This window comes from Oncorhynchus gorbuscha, linkage group LG02 (genome assembly GCF_021184085.1).
Source record: "Oncorhynchus gorbuscha isolate QuinsamMale2020 ecotype Even-year linkage group LG02, OgorEven_v1.0, whole genome shotgun sequence".
NCBI lineage: Eukaryota > Metazoa > Chordata > Actinopteri > Salmoniformes > Salmonidae > Oncorhynchus > Oncorhynchus gorbuscha.
The window spans coordinates 89,776,908-89,794,895 of record NC_060174.1 but is presented as its reverse complement, the minus strand read 5'-3'; the positions used below and the strand labels follow the sequence as shown (position 1 = coordinate 89,794,895).

The window sequence follows — 17,988 nt, the reverse complement described above, 5'->3', positions numbered from 1 at the left end:
CCTCCCCCAATCTTAACCTTGACTGGTGAAAATGTTAAACTGACCCAGAGTCTAGGGGAAACTTCTCATGACATACATGTGGATAAGACACAGAGAGAGAATATGTTTGAGTGTGTGTGTGTGTGTGTGTGTGTGTGTGTGTGTGTGTGTGTGTGTGTGTGTGTGTGTGTGTGTGTGTGTGTGTGTGTGTGTGTGTGTGTGTGTGTGTGTGTGTGTGTGTGCGCGCTTGGGTATTTTTTACCTTTGAGTAGATTGCACCGCCAATCTGATTCATATAGTGTGTGTTGTATCACGTGTATATATTCTTACCTTGGGGGATAGAGTGGACTGCTGGTTTGATCAAAATGCGTGTGCGCTTGTGTGCATGTCTGTGTGATTGCGTGGCATATTTGTGTGTGCATGCGTGCAAGTTTGTGTGTGCTTGTTTGTGCGTGCATGCATTTTTGCTTGTGTGTGTTCTTACCTGGCGGATAGCCTGGACTGCCAGTCTGGTAGAGGTTGGGTGTATAGGTAGGAGTCTGAGCATAACCTGCAGGATAGCCTGAGGACAGAGAACAGAGGCCTTTCAGAACATCATTGCCTGGGGGTGTGTGTGTGTGTGTGTGTGTGTGTGTGTGTGTGTGTGTGTGTGTGTGTGTGTGTGTGTGTGTGTGTGTGTGTGTGTGTGTGTGTGTGTGTGTGTGTGTGTGTGTGTGTGTGTGTGTGTGTGTGTGCAGCATGGCTGTGTGTGTGTGTGTGTGTGTGTGTGTGTGTGTGTGTGTGTGTGTGTGTGTGTGTGTGTGTGTGTGTGTGTGTGTGTGTGTGTGTGTGTGTGTATGTAAGTACATGCAAGTTAACATATGAGTGGATGTGTATGTGTTGTAAGATGAAAGGTCAAAGGTAGGACAGCACAGAGACAGTGTTGGTCCAGAGTGCCTGTGTGGATGGGATAATCACATGTTATTACTCTATGGAGCCTCCATCTCTCCACATCCCCGTCACAGTGATTTACAGCGCAGCCCACCCTCCTTCACCTGGTTCATAAAACAATTGGCCAGGACACTGCAGTGGATGCAGCCCATCCATATAGGTTGGATGTCAGTGATTGCGTGGAGTTGCTGACAGTTCAGATAAGATAAGGTTGAAGTCTCCTGGGTTGTATTCATTAGGGTACCGACTGAAAGAAAACAGACTGAAACAGGGAGCAACTACCTGAACTTGTTCAATATAAGAAATGCTTGCTTTCGTTTTACGTTGCAAAACATTTAGTTTTGTCTTAATGAATATGACACTGGTTCAGTTTCAATGGGACGTATTGAGATACTTGGTGACTCATAGGTGATCTTATATCAAAAGGAAATAGGAAGGAAGTGCTTTAGAAGAGGAAACGTGCCATCCAGGAACGGTAACTATAATCTTTTAAGCTATTATCTCTGAATAATACAGGTGTTATGAAGAGATTGAGATAAAACTGTCCACTTTGAGTGTTTGCTGCAGCTCGTTCCAGTTGCTAGCTGCAGCGAACTGAAAAGACGAGCGACCCAGTGATGTGTGCACTTTGGAACCTTTAACAGAATGTGACTAGCAGAACGGGTGTTGTATGTGGAGGATGAGGGCTGCAGTAGATATCTCAGATAGGGGGGAGTGAGGCCTAAGAGGGTTTTATAAATAAGCATCAACCAGTGGGTCTTGCGACTGGTATACAAAGATGACCAGTTTACAGATAAGTATAGAGTACAGTGATGTGTCCTATAAGGAGCATTGGTGGCAAATCTGATGGCCGAATGGTAAATAACGTCGAGCCACTTGAGAGCACCCTTACCTGCCGATCTATAAATTATGTCTCCATAATCTAGCATGGGTAGGATGGTCATCTGAATCAGGGTTAGTTTGGCAGCTGGGGTAAAAGAGGAGTGATTACAATAGAGGAAACCAAGTCTAGATTTAACTTTAGCCTGCAGTTTTGATATGTGCTGAGAAGGACAGTGTACCGTCTAACCATACTCCCAAATACTTGCATGAGGTGACTACCTCAAACTCTAAACCCTCAGAGGTAGTAATCACACCTGCGGGGAGAGGGGCATTATTCTTACCAAACCACATGACCTTTGTTTTGGAGGTGTTCAGAACAAGGTTAAAGGGTAGAGAAATCTTGTTGGACACTAAGAAAGCTTTGTGTTTAACACAAAATCTGAGGAGGGGCCAGCTGAGTATAAAGCTATCATCTGCATATAAATGGATGAGAGAACTTCCTACTGCCTGAGCTATGTTGTTGATATAAATTGAAAAGAGCGTGGGGCCTAGGATCAAGCCTTGGGGTACTCCATTGGTGACAGGCAGTGGCTGAGACAGCAGATGTTCTGACTTTAAACACTGCACTCTTTGAGAGAGGTAGTTAGCAAACAAGGCCAAAGACCCCTTAGAGACACCAATACTCCTTAGCTGGCCCACAAGAATGGAATAGTCTACCATATCAAAAGCTTTGGCCAAGTCAATAAAAATAGATGCACAACATTACTTAGAATCAAGGGCAATGGGGACATCATTGAGGACCTTTAAGGTCGCAGTGACACATCCATAACCTGAGCGGAAACCAGATTCCATACCAGAGAGAATACTGTAGACATCAAGAAAGCCAGTCAGTTGATTATTTACATTATTTTCCAACACTTTTGATAAACAGGGCAAAATAGAAGTAGGCCTATAACGGGATCAGCTTGATCTCCCCTTTAATTAAAGGATGAACCGTGGCTGCCTTCCAAGCAATGGGAACCTCCCCAGAAAGGAGAGACAGGTTAAAAAAGGTCAGAGATAGGCTTGGCGACGATAGGGGAAACAACCTTGAAGAAGAAAGGGTCTAAACCATATGACCCAGATGTTTTTTTGGGGTCAAGTTTCAGGAGCTCCTTTAGCACCTCGGATTCAGTGACCACCTGCAGGGAGAAACTTTGTAGCGTGGCAGAGAAAAAAAGGGAGGAGCATCGGGGATAGTCACATTAGAAGCGGTAGGAGATGAGGAAATATTGGATGGGCAAGGAGGCATGGCTGAGTCAAATAGGAATCCTGACTTCATGAAGTGGTGACTAAAGAGCTTAGCCATGTGCTTCTTGTCAGTAACAACCACATCATCAGCATTAAGGGACATAGGCAGCTGTGAGGAGGGTTTATTCTCCAGATCTTTTAACCGTTTTCCAGAACTTCTTGGGGTTTGACCCACAGAGAGAGAACTGCTCCTTAAAGTAACTAACTTTGGCCTTCCGGATAGCCTTAGCACACTTATTTCTCATTTGCCTGAACGAGACCCAGTCAGCCTGAGTATGAGTGTGCTGAGCCTTTCGCCAAATTAAATTCTTGAGGTGTAGTAACTCTGCATGATCACGGGCGAACCAGGGGCTGAACATGTTTTTAATTCAACATTTCTTTATGGGGGCGTGTTTGTTAACAATACCATTTAAAATATAAAAAAGAAGGTCCAAGCTTCAACAGAGGGGCTCAAGCTGATTCTATACCACTTTACAGAGGCCAGTTCATGAAGGAAGTCTTGATCATTGAAGTTTCTTGCAAGCGTCTATGACAAATCAGGACAGGTCGTTTCACTGATCAGCCATTACGAACACAGGCTGTGAAACAGTGATCACAAAGGTCATTACAGAAAACACCAGACTGATACCCATCAGGATTATTTCTGAGGATAACAGAGGAGAGTAGCCCTTTCTGGATGTTTGGAGTCATACCTTGTGGGATTGGTAATAATCTGAGAAAGATTTAGGGAGTCCCATTGCTTCTGGACTTGGTCAGGTGGTTTAAGTACGTCCCCGTTTAGGCCAACTAGCAGGACAAATTCAGACTTAGTGTAAGGGGCCAGGAGAAAGCTTAGGGCAGGTAGGGTACAGGCCGGTGCTGATGTAGGACGATAGCACACAGCAACAGTCAACAAAGAGCTATTTGAAAGTTTAGTGCATAAAACCAGCAAATCAAGTTGTTTAGGGACAAACTCGCTGGAGACAACCGCGCACTGAAGGTGATCCTTGGTAAAGATAGCCACTCCCGCACCTTTGAAAGAACTGTCTTGCCGAAAAAAAACACTCTTCCTTAACTACGTCTCAGTAATGACCAACACATCTGGATTGGAGCTGTGAATCTACACTTTGAATTGATCCATTTTAGGTAATAAACTTCTAGATATTAATGTGCAGAAAACCCAGGCTTTTACGAGAGCAGAAATCAGTGAAGCACATATCAGAGCACAAGTCAGAATTGGGGCTAGCAACAGTAGCCATCAGGGTGTACATGCACGTTTCCAGATATCATCAGCAGTAATACAATCAGGGCATGGCAGAGGACAGGGAGAGCTCTGCAGTGCTGATTTATGACATTTGAATGTGCATTAGATGGCAACAAGATCCTACTGTAGAGCAATTTCATCAGGTAACATGAATACAAAGCCGGTGAGAGGTGGTTAGAATAGGATGGTAGGCCAACAGTCTGTGTAACCAATAGAGTCACTTTCTGAAGGCACTGTATGTCTCAGTTAGGTCACACAGAGTGATCAGATCCACCTAAAGGGAATGTTCTCAATCATACTTAATGGGCATAGAACAAGTATTCATGACCACTTGTCACCCTAGAGAAAGACTGAGTCACAAATGGTACCCTATCCCCATAAACAGTAGTGAACTTATATTGACCAGGGCCCATAGGGTGGAAATCAGATGGAAACTTAAAAGCACACAGTATTTTCCTGGAAATTGAAAATAAGCGGTTGGGGAAGATACAGAGAATAGAGTACAAAGCTTAAAGCTAGTCTAAGAAGCAGTATATCTGTTCTATGTGCACTATTTCTATGCTTCCCTTTGTTAGGTTGAGTTTCTGAAACATGTACTTTCAATGTGTTTACAGCAGCTACAAAATATTGAAAAGACAATATTTTTGCTTATGGAAAATATATTTCACAGGGGTTTAGATGGACAATGATTCTCTACACAATGACTGCTTATTTTGTCACAAACTAAAATTAGGTCAACTAAACTCCTTTTCAGGACACTGTCTTTCAAATATACAGTGGGGCAAAAAAGTATTTAGTCAGCCAACAATTGTGCAAGTTCTCCCACTTAAAAAGATGGCCTGTAATCTTAATCATAGGTACACTTCAACTATGACAGACAAAATGAGAAAAAAATCCACAAAGATCACATTGTAGGATTTTTAATGATTTTTTTTGCAAATTATGGTGGAAAATAAGTATTTGGTCACCTACAAACAAGCAAGATTTCGGGCACAGACCTGTAACTTCTTTAAGAGGCTCCTCTGTCCTCCACTCGTTACCTGTATTAATGGCACTTGCTTAAACTTGTTATTAGTATAAAAGACACCTGTCCACAACCTCAAACAGTCACACTCCAAACTCCACTATGGCCAAGACCAAAGAGCTGTCAAAGGACACCAGGAACAAAATTGTAGACCTGCACCAGGCTGGTAAGACTGCATCTGCAATAGGTAAGCAGCTTGGTTTGAAGAAATCAACTGTGGGAGCAATTATTAGGAAATGGATCTGCATGGAGGGATGAGCCAAAATACCAGCAACAGTGTGTGAAAACCTTGTGAAGACTTACAGAAAATGTTTGACCTCTGTCATTGCCAACAAAGGGTATATAACAAAGTATTGACATAAATAAGTATTTGGTCAATAACAAGAGTTTTCCACCATAATTTGCAAATAGATTAATTAAAAATCCTACAATGTGATTTTCTGGATTCTGGATATTTTCTCATTTTATCTGTCATTGTTGAAGTGTACCTATGATGAAAATTACAGGCCTCTCATCTTTTTAAGTGGGAGAACTTGCCCAATTGGGGGCTGACTAAATACTTTTTTGCCCCACTGTGAAAGCAGTTGACATTGAGGACTTTTTTTTTGCATTTCCAGGAAATGGCTAAGCGATTTCTTTATATTGCACCTTAAAATAATATAGAAGAGAAACATTTACTTTATGTTAGGCAGCCTAAATGGAAAATAAGGGGTTGGGAAGATGTAGCGAATGAGAAAATATTTACTGAAGGTTAGTGTAACGGGTTTCGTAGGTGGAAGGAGAGGAGGACCAAAGCGCAGTGTCGTATGTGTTCATGATATATTTTAATGAAATATCACTGGACACAGAAAACAAAAGGAACAAGAGAAATAAATGAAAATCGACACAGTCCCGTGTGGAACAAACACTGACACGGAAAAATAATCACCCACAAAACACAGGTGGGAAAAGGCTACCTAAGTATGATTCTCAATCAGAGACAATGAACAACACCTACCTCTGATTGAGAACCATACCAGGCCAAACGCAAAACACAACATAGACTACCCACCCGAACTCATGCCCTGACCAAACTAAAGACATAAAAAAAGGAACTAAGGTCAGAACGTGACAGTTAGGATAGGCCTACTGTATATATTATAAATGTATGCGTTATCTATGCTCTAATGTCAGGTGGTATTGGTATTCCATTCCAAAAATATTAATTACATAATTGGTATGACTATGAATTGTACTGATCACACTAAAACAAAGTAGCCTATTATTGGAAATAACAAAGCACGCAGGAGCAGCCATTGTGTGTGTGTGTGTCTCCTTCCTGAGGCTACACACCACCCACACAGCCAGATCTGACCGACCAACCACACACACACACACACACACACACACACACACACACACACACACACACACACACACACACACACACACACACACACACACACACACACCACACACACACACACACACACACACACACACACACACACACACACACACACACACACACACACACACACACACACACACACACCTTACTAATTAGCCTCTGTATTTATGGAACAGTGTGACTATGGACTAAATGTGAGCAAAAGAGAAGCAGCCTGAGACAATTAGGGAGAGAGACGAGGGAGGGAAAAACAGAGGAACAGAGGGAAGAATGGAGGGAGGGAGGGATGGAGGGAGGAACAGAGGAAGGGAGGGACGAAGGGAGGGAGGAATAGAGGGAAAGAGGGAAGGAGGAACGAAGGAAAGGAGGGTATAACAGAGGGAAGAACAGAGGGAGGGGAGGAACAGAGCGGACAAAGGATAGAGGGAGGGACAGAGGAAGGGAGGAATGGAGGGAAAGAGGAATGGAGGGAAGGAGGAACGGAGGGAGGAATGGAGGGATGGAGGAAAGGAGGGTATAACAGAGGGAAGAACAGAGAGAGGGGAGGAACAGAGTGGACAGAGGATGGAGGGAGGGACAGAGGAAGGGAGGGACGAAGGGAGGGAGGAATAGAGGGAAAGAGGAATGGAGGGAAGGAGGAACGGAGGGAGGAATGGAGGGATGGAGGAAAGGAGGGTATAACATAGTGAAGAACAGAGGGAGGGGAGGAACAGAGTGGACAGAGGATGGAGGGAGGGACAGAGGAAGGGAGGGACGAAGGGAGGGAGGAATAGAGGGAAAGAGGAATGGAGGGAAGGAGGAACGGAGGGAGGAATGGAGGGATGGAGGAAAGGAGGGTATAACATAGTGAAGAACAGAGGGAGGGGAGGAACAGAGTGGACAGAGGATGGAGGGAGGGACAGAGGAAGGGAGGGACGAAGGGAGGGAGGAATAGAGGGAAAGAGGAATGGAGGGAAGGAGGAACGGAGGGAGGAATGGAGGGATGGAGGAAAGGAGGGTATAACATAGTGAAGAACAGAGGGAGGGGAGGAACAGAGTGGACAGAGGATGGAGGGAGGGACAGAGGAAGGGAGGGACGAAGGGAGGGAGGAATAGAGGGAAAGAGGAATGGAGGGAAGGAGGAACGGAGGGAGGAATGGAGGGATGGAGGAAAGGAGGGTATAACATAGTGAAGAACAGAGGGAGGGGAGGAACAGAGTGGACAGAGGATGGAGGGAGGGACAGAGGAATGGAGGGAGAGATGGAGGGAGGAACAGACGGAGGGAGGACAGGAGGGAAGGAGGAACAGAGAGAGGGAGTGGAGAGATTCCTGCTGTCAGCAGTATCTGAGATGCACCTGCTGCTCACCGGTAGCTCACCTGTGTTCCCTAGAAATGCTGTTTAGAATTAAAAATATTTGTACCAACACACTGAAGAAAGCTGCAAAGCCGAAACATCTGTGTAAGCCATCCCTGATGCAGTGAAAAAATATTTTTAAATTAAATAAAGCTTTATGCAACATCTTGTGGAGTGCGGACCCATCCCACTTTTTTGCTTATTTGAATTTATAGGTTTTACGCCACAAACAACATTTTGGGAGAGCGCGATAGTCCTCTTTTAATTATCAGTATCTGAGATGACATGGAGGGGGCCCCAACCGCACTCCCTTGGTCAGCTGTCCCCAGGATGTGTGTGTGTTTGTGTGTGTATGCTCCTGCGTGTGTATCCCCCGGCCTCCCGCCACACAGACTCCATCACAAAAGGCTACTGCAACCACTGCAGGTGTCTGTCCTTTCTCTTAACTCGCTGATCAGCTGCAGCCTAAGGTTGAACAGCAATGCATTATGGGTACAAAGAAGCGACAAGAGAGAAAGAGAGAGACCATTGAGAGCTGAGAGCACCTTTAAAATAAACTCCCTGTTATCAAAGCCAGCGCTGTTGTAACAGCTTGGCCAATGAATCACTAGCCGAGTGGCAGTAACGGGCCCTGCCCCCTCGAGCCAGTGGAGGAAAGCGCCACCAGTGTAATCACATTTCTATTTCCACACTCTTCCCTTTTCTTGTCTTCCTACATTCCTTTTTTTTCCGCCTGTCTTTGTACACGCCATGTGAATACTCCATTTTCACAGACAGATCATTCAATGCATAGACTCATCCAGCGATGACTGCACTCATAGCTGCGGGAAGTAGGTTGGGGGTGGGGGTGTATCATCTATATTGGTCCCCTAATACAGGACGAGTAAAGGCCCAGTGCACTACTTTTGGGAAAAAAATGGAGTGTTTACCAGCATTTGAGTCTGATAATTATCTGTACAACAGTTAATATGATAATACTTGTGGAATATAAAAATACTTGCTTGGTATACAATATGTTTTCCGGTTTCTTGAAATACTTGGCAAATGCAACCTATTTCTATGTGAAAGCTGAAATCATCTATTCATTTCTTTTCCATTTTATCCAGAGCATCTTACTGTAGTGAGTGTATACATTTTCATACTTGTCCCCTGTGGGAATCAAACCCACAACCCTAGCATTACATGTGCCATGCTCCACCAACTGAACCACATCATCACACCACATCAGCACAAACCACTCGACATCTCAATTAGAGGTCGGCCGATTATGTTTTTTCAACGCCGATACCGATTATTGGATGGCCAAAAAAGCCGATACCGATTAAATCGGACAATATATATAGATTTTTTGTAATAATGACAATTACAACAATACTGAATGAACACTTATTTTAACTTAATATAATACATCGATAAAAATCCATTTAGCCTCAAAAAATAATGAAACATGTTCAATTTGGTTTAAATAATGCAAAAACAAAGTGTTGGAGAAGAAAGTAAAAGTGCAATGTGTGCCATGTAAAAAAGCTAACATTTAAGTTCCTTGCTCAGAACATGAGAACATATGAAAGCTGGTGGTTCCTTTTAACATGAGACTTCAATATTCCAAGGTAAGCGGTTTTAGGTTGTAGTATTTATAGGACTATTTCTCTCTATACCATTTGTATTTCATATACCTTTGACAATTGGATGTTCTTATAGGCACTTTAGTATTGCCAGTGTAACAGTATAGCTTCTGTCCCTCTCCTCGCCCCTACCTGGGCTCGAACCAGGAACACATCGACAACATCAAATAATAGACTTCATTATAACATAATAACATACAGAAATACGAGCCTTTGGTCATTAATATGGTCGAATCCGGAAACTATAATTTCAAAAACAAAACGTTTATTATTTCAGTGAAATACGGAACCCTTACGTATTTTATCTAACGGGTGGCATCCCTAAGTCTAAATATTGCTGTTACATTGTACAACCTTCAATGTTATGTCATAATTACATAAAATGCTGGCAAATTAGTTCGCAACGAGCCAGGTGACCCAAAAAATGTGGCATATACCCTGACTCTGCATGCATGCAATGAACGCAAGAGAAGTGACACAATTTCACCTGGTTAATATTGCCTGCTAACCTGGATTTCTTTTAGCTAACTGTGCAGGTTTAAAAATATATACTTCTGTGTATTGATTTTAAGAAAGGCATTGGTGTTTATGGTTAGGTAGTCGTGCAACAATTGTGCTTTTTTCGCTAATGCGCTTTTGTTAAATCATCCCCCGTTTGGTGAAGTTGGCTGTCTTTGTTAGGAAGAAAGAGTCTTCACACAGTTCGCAACGAGCCAGGCGGCCCAAACTGCTGCATATACCCTGACGCTGTTGCAAGAGAAGTGACACAACTTACCTAGTTAAAGAAATTCATGTTAGCAGGCAATATTAACTAAGTATGCAGGTTTAAAAAGATATACTTGTGTATTGAGTTTAAGAAAGACATTGATGTTTACGTTTAGGTTCACGTTGGAGCAACGACAGTCCTTTTTTGCAAATGCGCACCACATCGATTATGCAACGCAGGACACGCTAGATAAACAAATAATATCATCAACCATGTGTAGTTAACTAGTGATTATGATTCATTGATTGATTGATTGTTTTTTATAAGATAAGTTTAAAGCTAGCTAGCAACTTACCGTGGCTTCTTACCACATTCGCGTAACAGGCAGGCTCCTCGTGGAGTGCAATGAAAGGCAGGTGGTTAGAGCGTTGGACTAGTTAACTATACGGTTGCAAGATTGAATCCCCGAGCTGACAAGGTAAAAATCTGTCGTTCTGCCCCTGAACAAGGCAGTTAAGTTAACCAACTGTTCGTAGGCCGTCATTGAAAATAAGAATGTGTTCTTTAACTGACTTGCCTAGTTAAATAAAGGTATAAATATATATATATATATATATATAGGCCAAATCGGTGTCCAAAAATACATATTTCCGATTGTTATGAAAACTTGAAATCGGCCCTAATTAATCGGCCATTCCGATTAATCGATCAACCTTTAGTCTCAATGTACTCACTTACTGTATTTTGAATGGTTTTCTACAGATACAAACCTAGACGACCAGCTTTTATATTGTCCGCTAATACTAGTTAAGGCCCAGTGCACTACTTTTGTGAAAAAAATGGTTTATTTCAGCGGGGACACCTCAAATACTGCACTGCCCTTGTAAAACAAAACAAAATATTAATCTCCATCATAAACACAGTCAGAAATGAAACTGCAAAGCAACTGAAATGAACTAAAGCACAAAAGAGAATCAAAGTAATTTTAGTTATTGCCAAGTAATTTCCGTTTATTGCCAAGTAATTTCAGTTTATTGCAGATGTGAGACAAGGAGAGCAGAGAAAGGATGTGGAGGAAATATGTAGGTGATCTAACGCATATAATTAAATAGAGCATCATCCCCGCTAGTAAATTACATATCTCTATGACGTAACTAATCAGTGTAAGAACATGATAGAATGCATCTAAAGCTATACATAGGCCTTGCCGAATGGGCCAAGAAATGTTAAGGGAGTACCTGACCACTGTATTGCTGGTTGCTTTTGTTGTTGTTGCCTTGGCACTCACCTGCGTATGCCATGTTCTTGGGGTTCCCGTACGGTGTCCCGGGCTGGACAGGACTATACACAGGATTCATGTCGGAAGACAGTCTACTCTTACTGCAGTGAGAACAGACATACAGAGAGAAAGAGACAGAGAGACAAAAATAAAAATGTATTCGCAATTAAGTTTGGGAAACATCTACAATACAGTGACCCCCTCTCATATCATTACCAAGCCCTGCAATGCCAAGAACTGAGCAAAGAAAAGAGTCCCTCACCCAGATGGTCATAGGGCTGAGTTCACAGACCAGTTACGTCATGCCAATAAAGCAAATTGAATTGAAAATAATTGAGAGAGAGAGAGAGCAAAAGAGAGAGAGACATGAACACAAAGTGAAATGAACAACATAGCTTTCAATAGTTATTAATTGAGGATATGCATTAGCTCAGAGGTCCCCATCTTGAATGTGTTCCAGAGCCAGCTTGAAGACATTTGACGTCTGCAAAACTAAACTGTACTCCACAAAAACTACAGTAACTCATAACATTGTAGCAGGTATAATCTTGTAATACGTTTTTTCCAATGTCAGTGAGAAGGCAGCAATTTATTTTCACTGGTTAAAAGTAATCCGTGAGAAAATGCCAAGCACACAATACAAATGTTTACTCCCAAAAATCAGAAAAGAAAAGGTTTATGGTATGATGAGCATTATGGTAGTTTTGACTGTTTGGAACATGGGTAAACAGTAAGAACACACAAAGTACAAACGTGACATACAAGGAAATTCGACCTGAGCACTTTTGTTGTCCATCCTTTTTTCTCCTATCCACAACTTCTCTCCACCTCTACCTTTATATCAAACTGTTTCCACCACCAATCTCTTTCACAAAAATGCAAGTTTCATATTGGACAAGATCAGGCAGGCCCTCCCCTGTTTCAGTCTATTTTCCCTAATGCCCCATAACACGTTCCTGGTTTCCTCATCAGCTGTGTGACCATTGATCAGTCAAACTAGATGAAAGTGGCCTCCCGAGTGGCACAGCGGTCTTAGACACTGCATCACGGTGCCACTAAAGTCTGGGGTTTGATCCAACCAGCGGTGACCGGGGGGCCCCATAGGGAGTTGCAGCGATGAGACAAGATCGTAACTACCATGGATATCACAAAATTGGGGGGAAAAAGGGGATATAATAATAAACTAAACTAGTTGAAAGCATTATGATAAAAGGAAGAATACACACAGGGGTTTCCCGCCATGTTGCCCGCCTATCCAGTCCTTTCAGCTCAGTGGTCAAAATGATACATTGAAACACAGAGGTTTTGAATTGAAAAAAAAGAGAGGAGAAGGAGGAGTAGCCAACCGGAGGACATATCAGCAGGGTGTATTACAGTTTATGACATACAAAACATATTCAAACAATGTTGTCGATTTTCAAAACAGTACACACAAGACACAGGACTGAGACCTTTTGCAAAAAAGTAAATGCATTTTTTTAACGTAGTTGCCTTTTATAGACGGTTGACATCTAGTGGAAGCAGTAGGAAGTGAATCTTCATTCATATCGCAATGGGATTTCAATAGGGAATGGTTTGAAAATATACCAACCTCAGATTTCTCACTTGCTGTTTGGATTTCTTCTCAGGTTCTTGCCTGCCATATGAGTTATGTTATACTCACAGACATAATTCAAACAGTTTCAGAAACTTCAGAGTGTTTTCTATCCAATACTAATACTGATATGCATATATTAGCAAATGAGACTGAGGAGCAGGCCATTTACTCTGGGCACCCTTCATTCAAGCTACTCAATAGTGCCCCTACAGCTAAAAGGCACACACCTAGCTATATAACGGTCCCACACTTGAGAATGGAGAGCAAAAACCAAGCCTGAGGTTAAAAGTATTCTCTGTAGAGCTCAGAGACAGGATTGTGTCGAGGCACAGATCTGGGGAAGGGTACCAAAACATGGATACCAAATCCTCCTCTCTTATGTGGTAAACTTCCTGTTGGCTCATTCTGACATGACCCTCCAGCATCACAATGCCACTCATTCTGTGCATGATTTCTTGCAAGACAGGAATGTCAGTGTTCTGCCATAGCCAGCGAAGGGCCCGGATCTCACGTCTGGGACCTGTTTGATCGGAGGGTGAGGGCTAGGGCCATTCCCCCTAGAAATGTCCGGGAACTTGCAGGTGCCTTGGTGGAAGAGTGGGGTAACATCTCACAGCAAGAACTGGCAAATATGGTTCAGTCCATGAGGAGGAGATGCACTGCAGTACTTAATGTAGGTGGTGGTCACACCAGATACTGACTTTTGATTTTGACCCCCCTTTGTTCAGGGACACATTCTTCCATTTCTGTTAGTCACATGTCTGTGGAACTTGTTCAGTTTATGTCTCAGTTGTTGAATCTTATGTTCATACAAATATTTACACATGTTAAATTTGCTGAAATTAAACGCAGTTGACAGTGAGAGACGTTTCTTTTTTTTGCTGAGTTTATTACATAGGCTGGTTTGCTGACAGGTGTGTAGAATGGATAGGCCTGAATCCACACCAAAGCAAACCTCTAAAATGGAAGGTCACAATGTTGGAGATGACAACTTAGGAGTAACCTGAACATACTTAGAAGTAACCCAACTTCATTGTCTGCATCTGTGCATGCAATGCTGTCAGAAATCATAAAAATTAGACAGTCCCCATCGCCTAGACCTTTCCTTATATTGTACATGAATTTGCGGTGATGGAGTGATTTTGAATTTTGTGCACTTGTATTTACTTATTTATTTATTATATATTACTATATGCATTTATTTATTGATTGCTGGAGATAGTACACACATTTGTACACATTTCTCTTCTGATGAAAACAATGTTTTAATATTCTGGGAACAAAACAGTTCACAGTGAATTTTGTATTGACTGATGAGGCAAGAAAGTGATCAGAAGTATGGCGAGTGCATTAAGGCATTTGATAATTGTTGTTCTGCTGTAGATATATTAGACTCCAGAAATGTGATTGAGGGAAAACTGGAATAGCCAAGAAACAGCTGCAGATGGAGAGATAGAGCTTAAAGAAAAGAAGAGTAAAAGGAATGGACAGATGGATGGGTTTTGTGTGTGTGTGTGTGTGTGTGTGTGTGTGTGTGTGTGTGTGTGTGTGTGTGTGTGTGTGTGTGTGTGTGTGTGTGTGTGTGTGTGTGTGTGTGTGTGTGTGTGTGAGAGGAGTATAAGAATGATAAAAAATAAACGAAGAGAGCGTCAGATACAAGAAGATGACTGACAAACGACAGAATAAAAAGACATGATCACATGATGGCGTCAGGTAGCCTCGTGGTTAGAGCGTTGGACCAGTAACCGAAAGGTTGTGGATCAATTCCCTGAGCTGACAAGGTAAAAATATGTTGTTCTGCCCCTGAACATGGCAGTTAACCCACTGTTCCCTGGCAGGCCATCATTGTAAATAAGAATTTGTTCTTAACTGACTTGCCTAGTTAAATGAAGGTTACACGGACAGACGGTGTAGGAAGAGAGGCGACAATGGATAGATTAGATGGGATGCACGGAGGTGGTGAGAAGAAGGGATGAGGAACTGATGGAGCAGTATAATAAAGAGTGTTTATGAAAGCAGACATATCTACACTGAGTGTACAAAACATTAAAAACACCTTCCTAATGTTGAGTTGTTTGGGTTTGGCCATCATTGTAAATAAGAATTTTTCTTAAATGACTTGCCTAGTTAAATAAAAGAGATGTCCATTGGGTGGTTGACCATTCTTGACACACACGGGAAACACCAGTGCTTTTAGCACCTACCACCATACCCCGTTCAAAGGCACTTACATATTTTGTGGCACACATACACAATTCATGTCTCAATTATCTCAAGGCTTAAAAATATTTGTTTACTAGTCTCCTCCCCTTCATCTATACTGATTTAAGTGACATCAATAAGGGATCATAGCTTTCACCTGGTCAGTCTGTCAAATCATGTTCTTAATGTGTATATACTACATTGGCCATATACAATACTGCACATATATATTGGCCAATTACAAATATATTGGCCATATACCACACATATATTGGCTATATTGTGTACTACACATAAATTGTCCTTATACTGTACATATAGCATACAGCGCTACCCAAGTAAGTACAGGACTGCAGGGTTTCCGAGCTGCTACCCACTCACTGCAGTAAGACCTACCTACCTACCTACCTCAGCCTTCCCAAAATAAACTGGTGGGTTGTTGGGAGAAAAACCTGCTGCTCTGCTACAAAAAAAGCATCAAGACTCTGTGGGCTCAGAGGATTCATGACAGCAGAATGCCAGCGAAGGGCTGTCTAAATATACACACAAAAAATAGCACTGAGACACTTGAAATCACTTGTATGTTTTCATGCAAAACATGTATGCTTTCAGGGTTGGGTAGGTTACATTCTAAATAATATAATAATAATAATAATAATATATGCCATTTAGCAGACGCTTTATACAAAGCGACTAACTGTAATCAGTTAGTTACTAGTTGCCTGTCCAAAATTGTAAATCAGTAACGTAATAGTGGTCTCTGATATGTGGTCAGACTCACTCAGGTGGAACAAACTTAAACTTGTGCCCTTTTTTAAGTGATGAATTGAATGTCATTGAAAAAACAGAAAGGTGTCACTGAACTTTTTTGCAAACATCCTTTCTGAATTTAAAAGTAATCCAAAAGCAATCACCTATTTTTTCAAAAGTATCTGTAATCTGATTACAATATTGTAGTTGGTAACGTAACTGATTACAGTTAGTTTAAAAAAAACTCATATTCCATGTAATCTCCTCAACCCTGTATGCTTCCTACATATTTAGTATAATAATTCACTGTATAACATAAGGCCTATACTCTGTCACTGAGTAGCAGTTAGAGATATAGAGGAGAGTGTACACTTGAAATCAATCATATGTTTTCACCCAAAACACATGTTTGATATGTCCAAGTAGGGTTTTATAATTTAGCCTTTAACACAAGGCCTATACTCTGATATGACTGTCACTGAGCAGCAGATATGGGAGGGGATTGTAAACCACGGACTGGTAGACACGGAAAATGCAGAGGAGAGAGTGGAGTAGGAGGACAGTGAGTAAGCAAATCCTCCTCTCCCTTTCTGTGCTTTAGTGGATAGATTCAAGCACTCCTGTCACTGTCTGGCTAATCATGGATCCTTCAGTAGGTATTAACACGGCCAGTCTGAGGCACCAACACAAACCTCTCATTCAACCATACAAATGTTTACGAAGCAAGCATTCACTGTAATATAGTAATAGTATAGTAGAGTGGAGACAACACATAAAGCAATATATTGTGCATAAAGATTGGGAAAGACAATAATATCATAGGGAAAAAGTACACAAATAGAGAACAAGTCAAGACCTCCGCATTCCACCCAAACATGTGACATGGAAAGTGCAGAAATAAAACAACAATTTATCCAGTTCTTGGTACCAACTGCTTTTTGCATATACTGCAGAGAAAAAAGGTAAAATGTTGAAATATATCAAGCTAGTACACTATAATATATAAATACTGGTAAGGCCTTACGGTGTGGTATCCACTTTGCATAATGTTGCATTCATCACATTCAAACATATTCATTTGGTGACATATTTAGAGGTTGGCAAAACATGAACCTCAACCTCACACCTGTGTAGCCTATTCAGTGAGGTGAAAAATTTCAGAATGTTGCAAATATAAATGTAATGGATACCACCGACACGATTCCCTATTCTACACAATCTATTTCTATCTCAGTGTTCTGTTAGGGAGTGGTCAAAATGTATACAATTGTTACCAGGAGGAAAATTGAGGAGGGTCATGCTTTTTCATGTAAAATAATGACAAATCACACATTCCCGATTCTTTCATAGAATGTAATGGACGTATTTGATGTCTGTAAAATACTTTTTTGAAGATTAGCTCCTCATAATCAGTACAATGCTAAGCTAATTATCAGCTATATGTGGCACCATGTTTGTTGACATCATACAATGCATTCTGGTTGTAACGTAAACGTCTGTCAGACCAAAGATGATATAACAAAATGAGGTGAAGGGATGGTTCACTCGTCTTTCCAGTACTTCCAGAAGTGAATGATGGTAGACGACACACCCCCTTCAACATGCATACTGCAAACAGACCCAACTCATCTTGTAACATCTTATCTTAGGTTGGCATGATAAAACTGTGTTTGTGCAAAATGTTTGTGAAAAAACTGTGGCCAGCTCAAATGCTGATTGTTGCGTCAATCGTAACTTGACGTTCTAAATAAGTGTTCTTATCACACGGGTTTGAGTGCACGCTGCAGGGTCCGCTGTAGAATGACAACACCCGTAT

General features: G+C 41.7%; 1 protein-coding gene across 2 annotated transcripts in view; it reads right to left on the bottom strand.

The window, feature by feature from the left end:
• LOC124012570 (protein FAM168A-like) overlaps positions 1 to 17,988 on the bottom strand; it is a 56,649-nt gene that overhangs the window by 23,142 nt on the left and 15,519 nt on the right. For both annotated transcript variants that reach the window (XM_046326346.1, XM_046326353.1), the window contains exons 2-3: positions 11,633 to 11,724; positions 464 to 541 (exon numbers count right to left, since the gene is read on the bottom strand). In XM_046326346.1, the coding sequence (XP_046182302.1) occupies positions 464 to 541; positions 11,633 to 11,702 (148 nt within the window). In that variant the 5' untranslated portion in view covers positions 11,703 to 11,724. The remainder of the gene's footprint in view (positions 1 to 463; positions 542 to 11,632; positions 11,725 to 17,988) is intronic.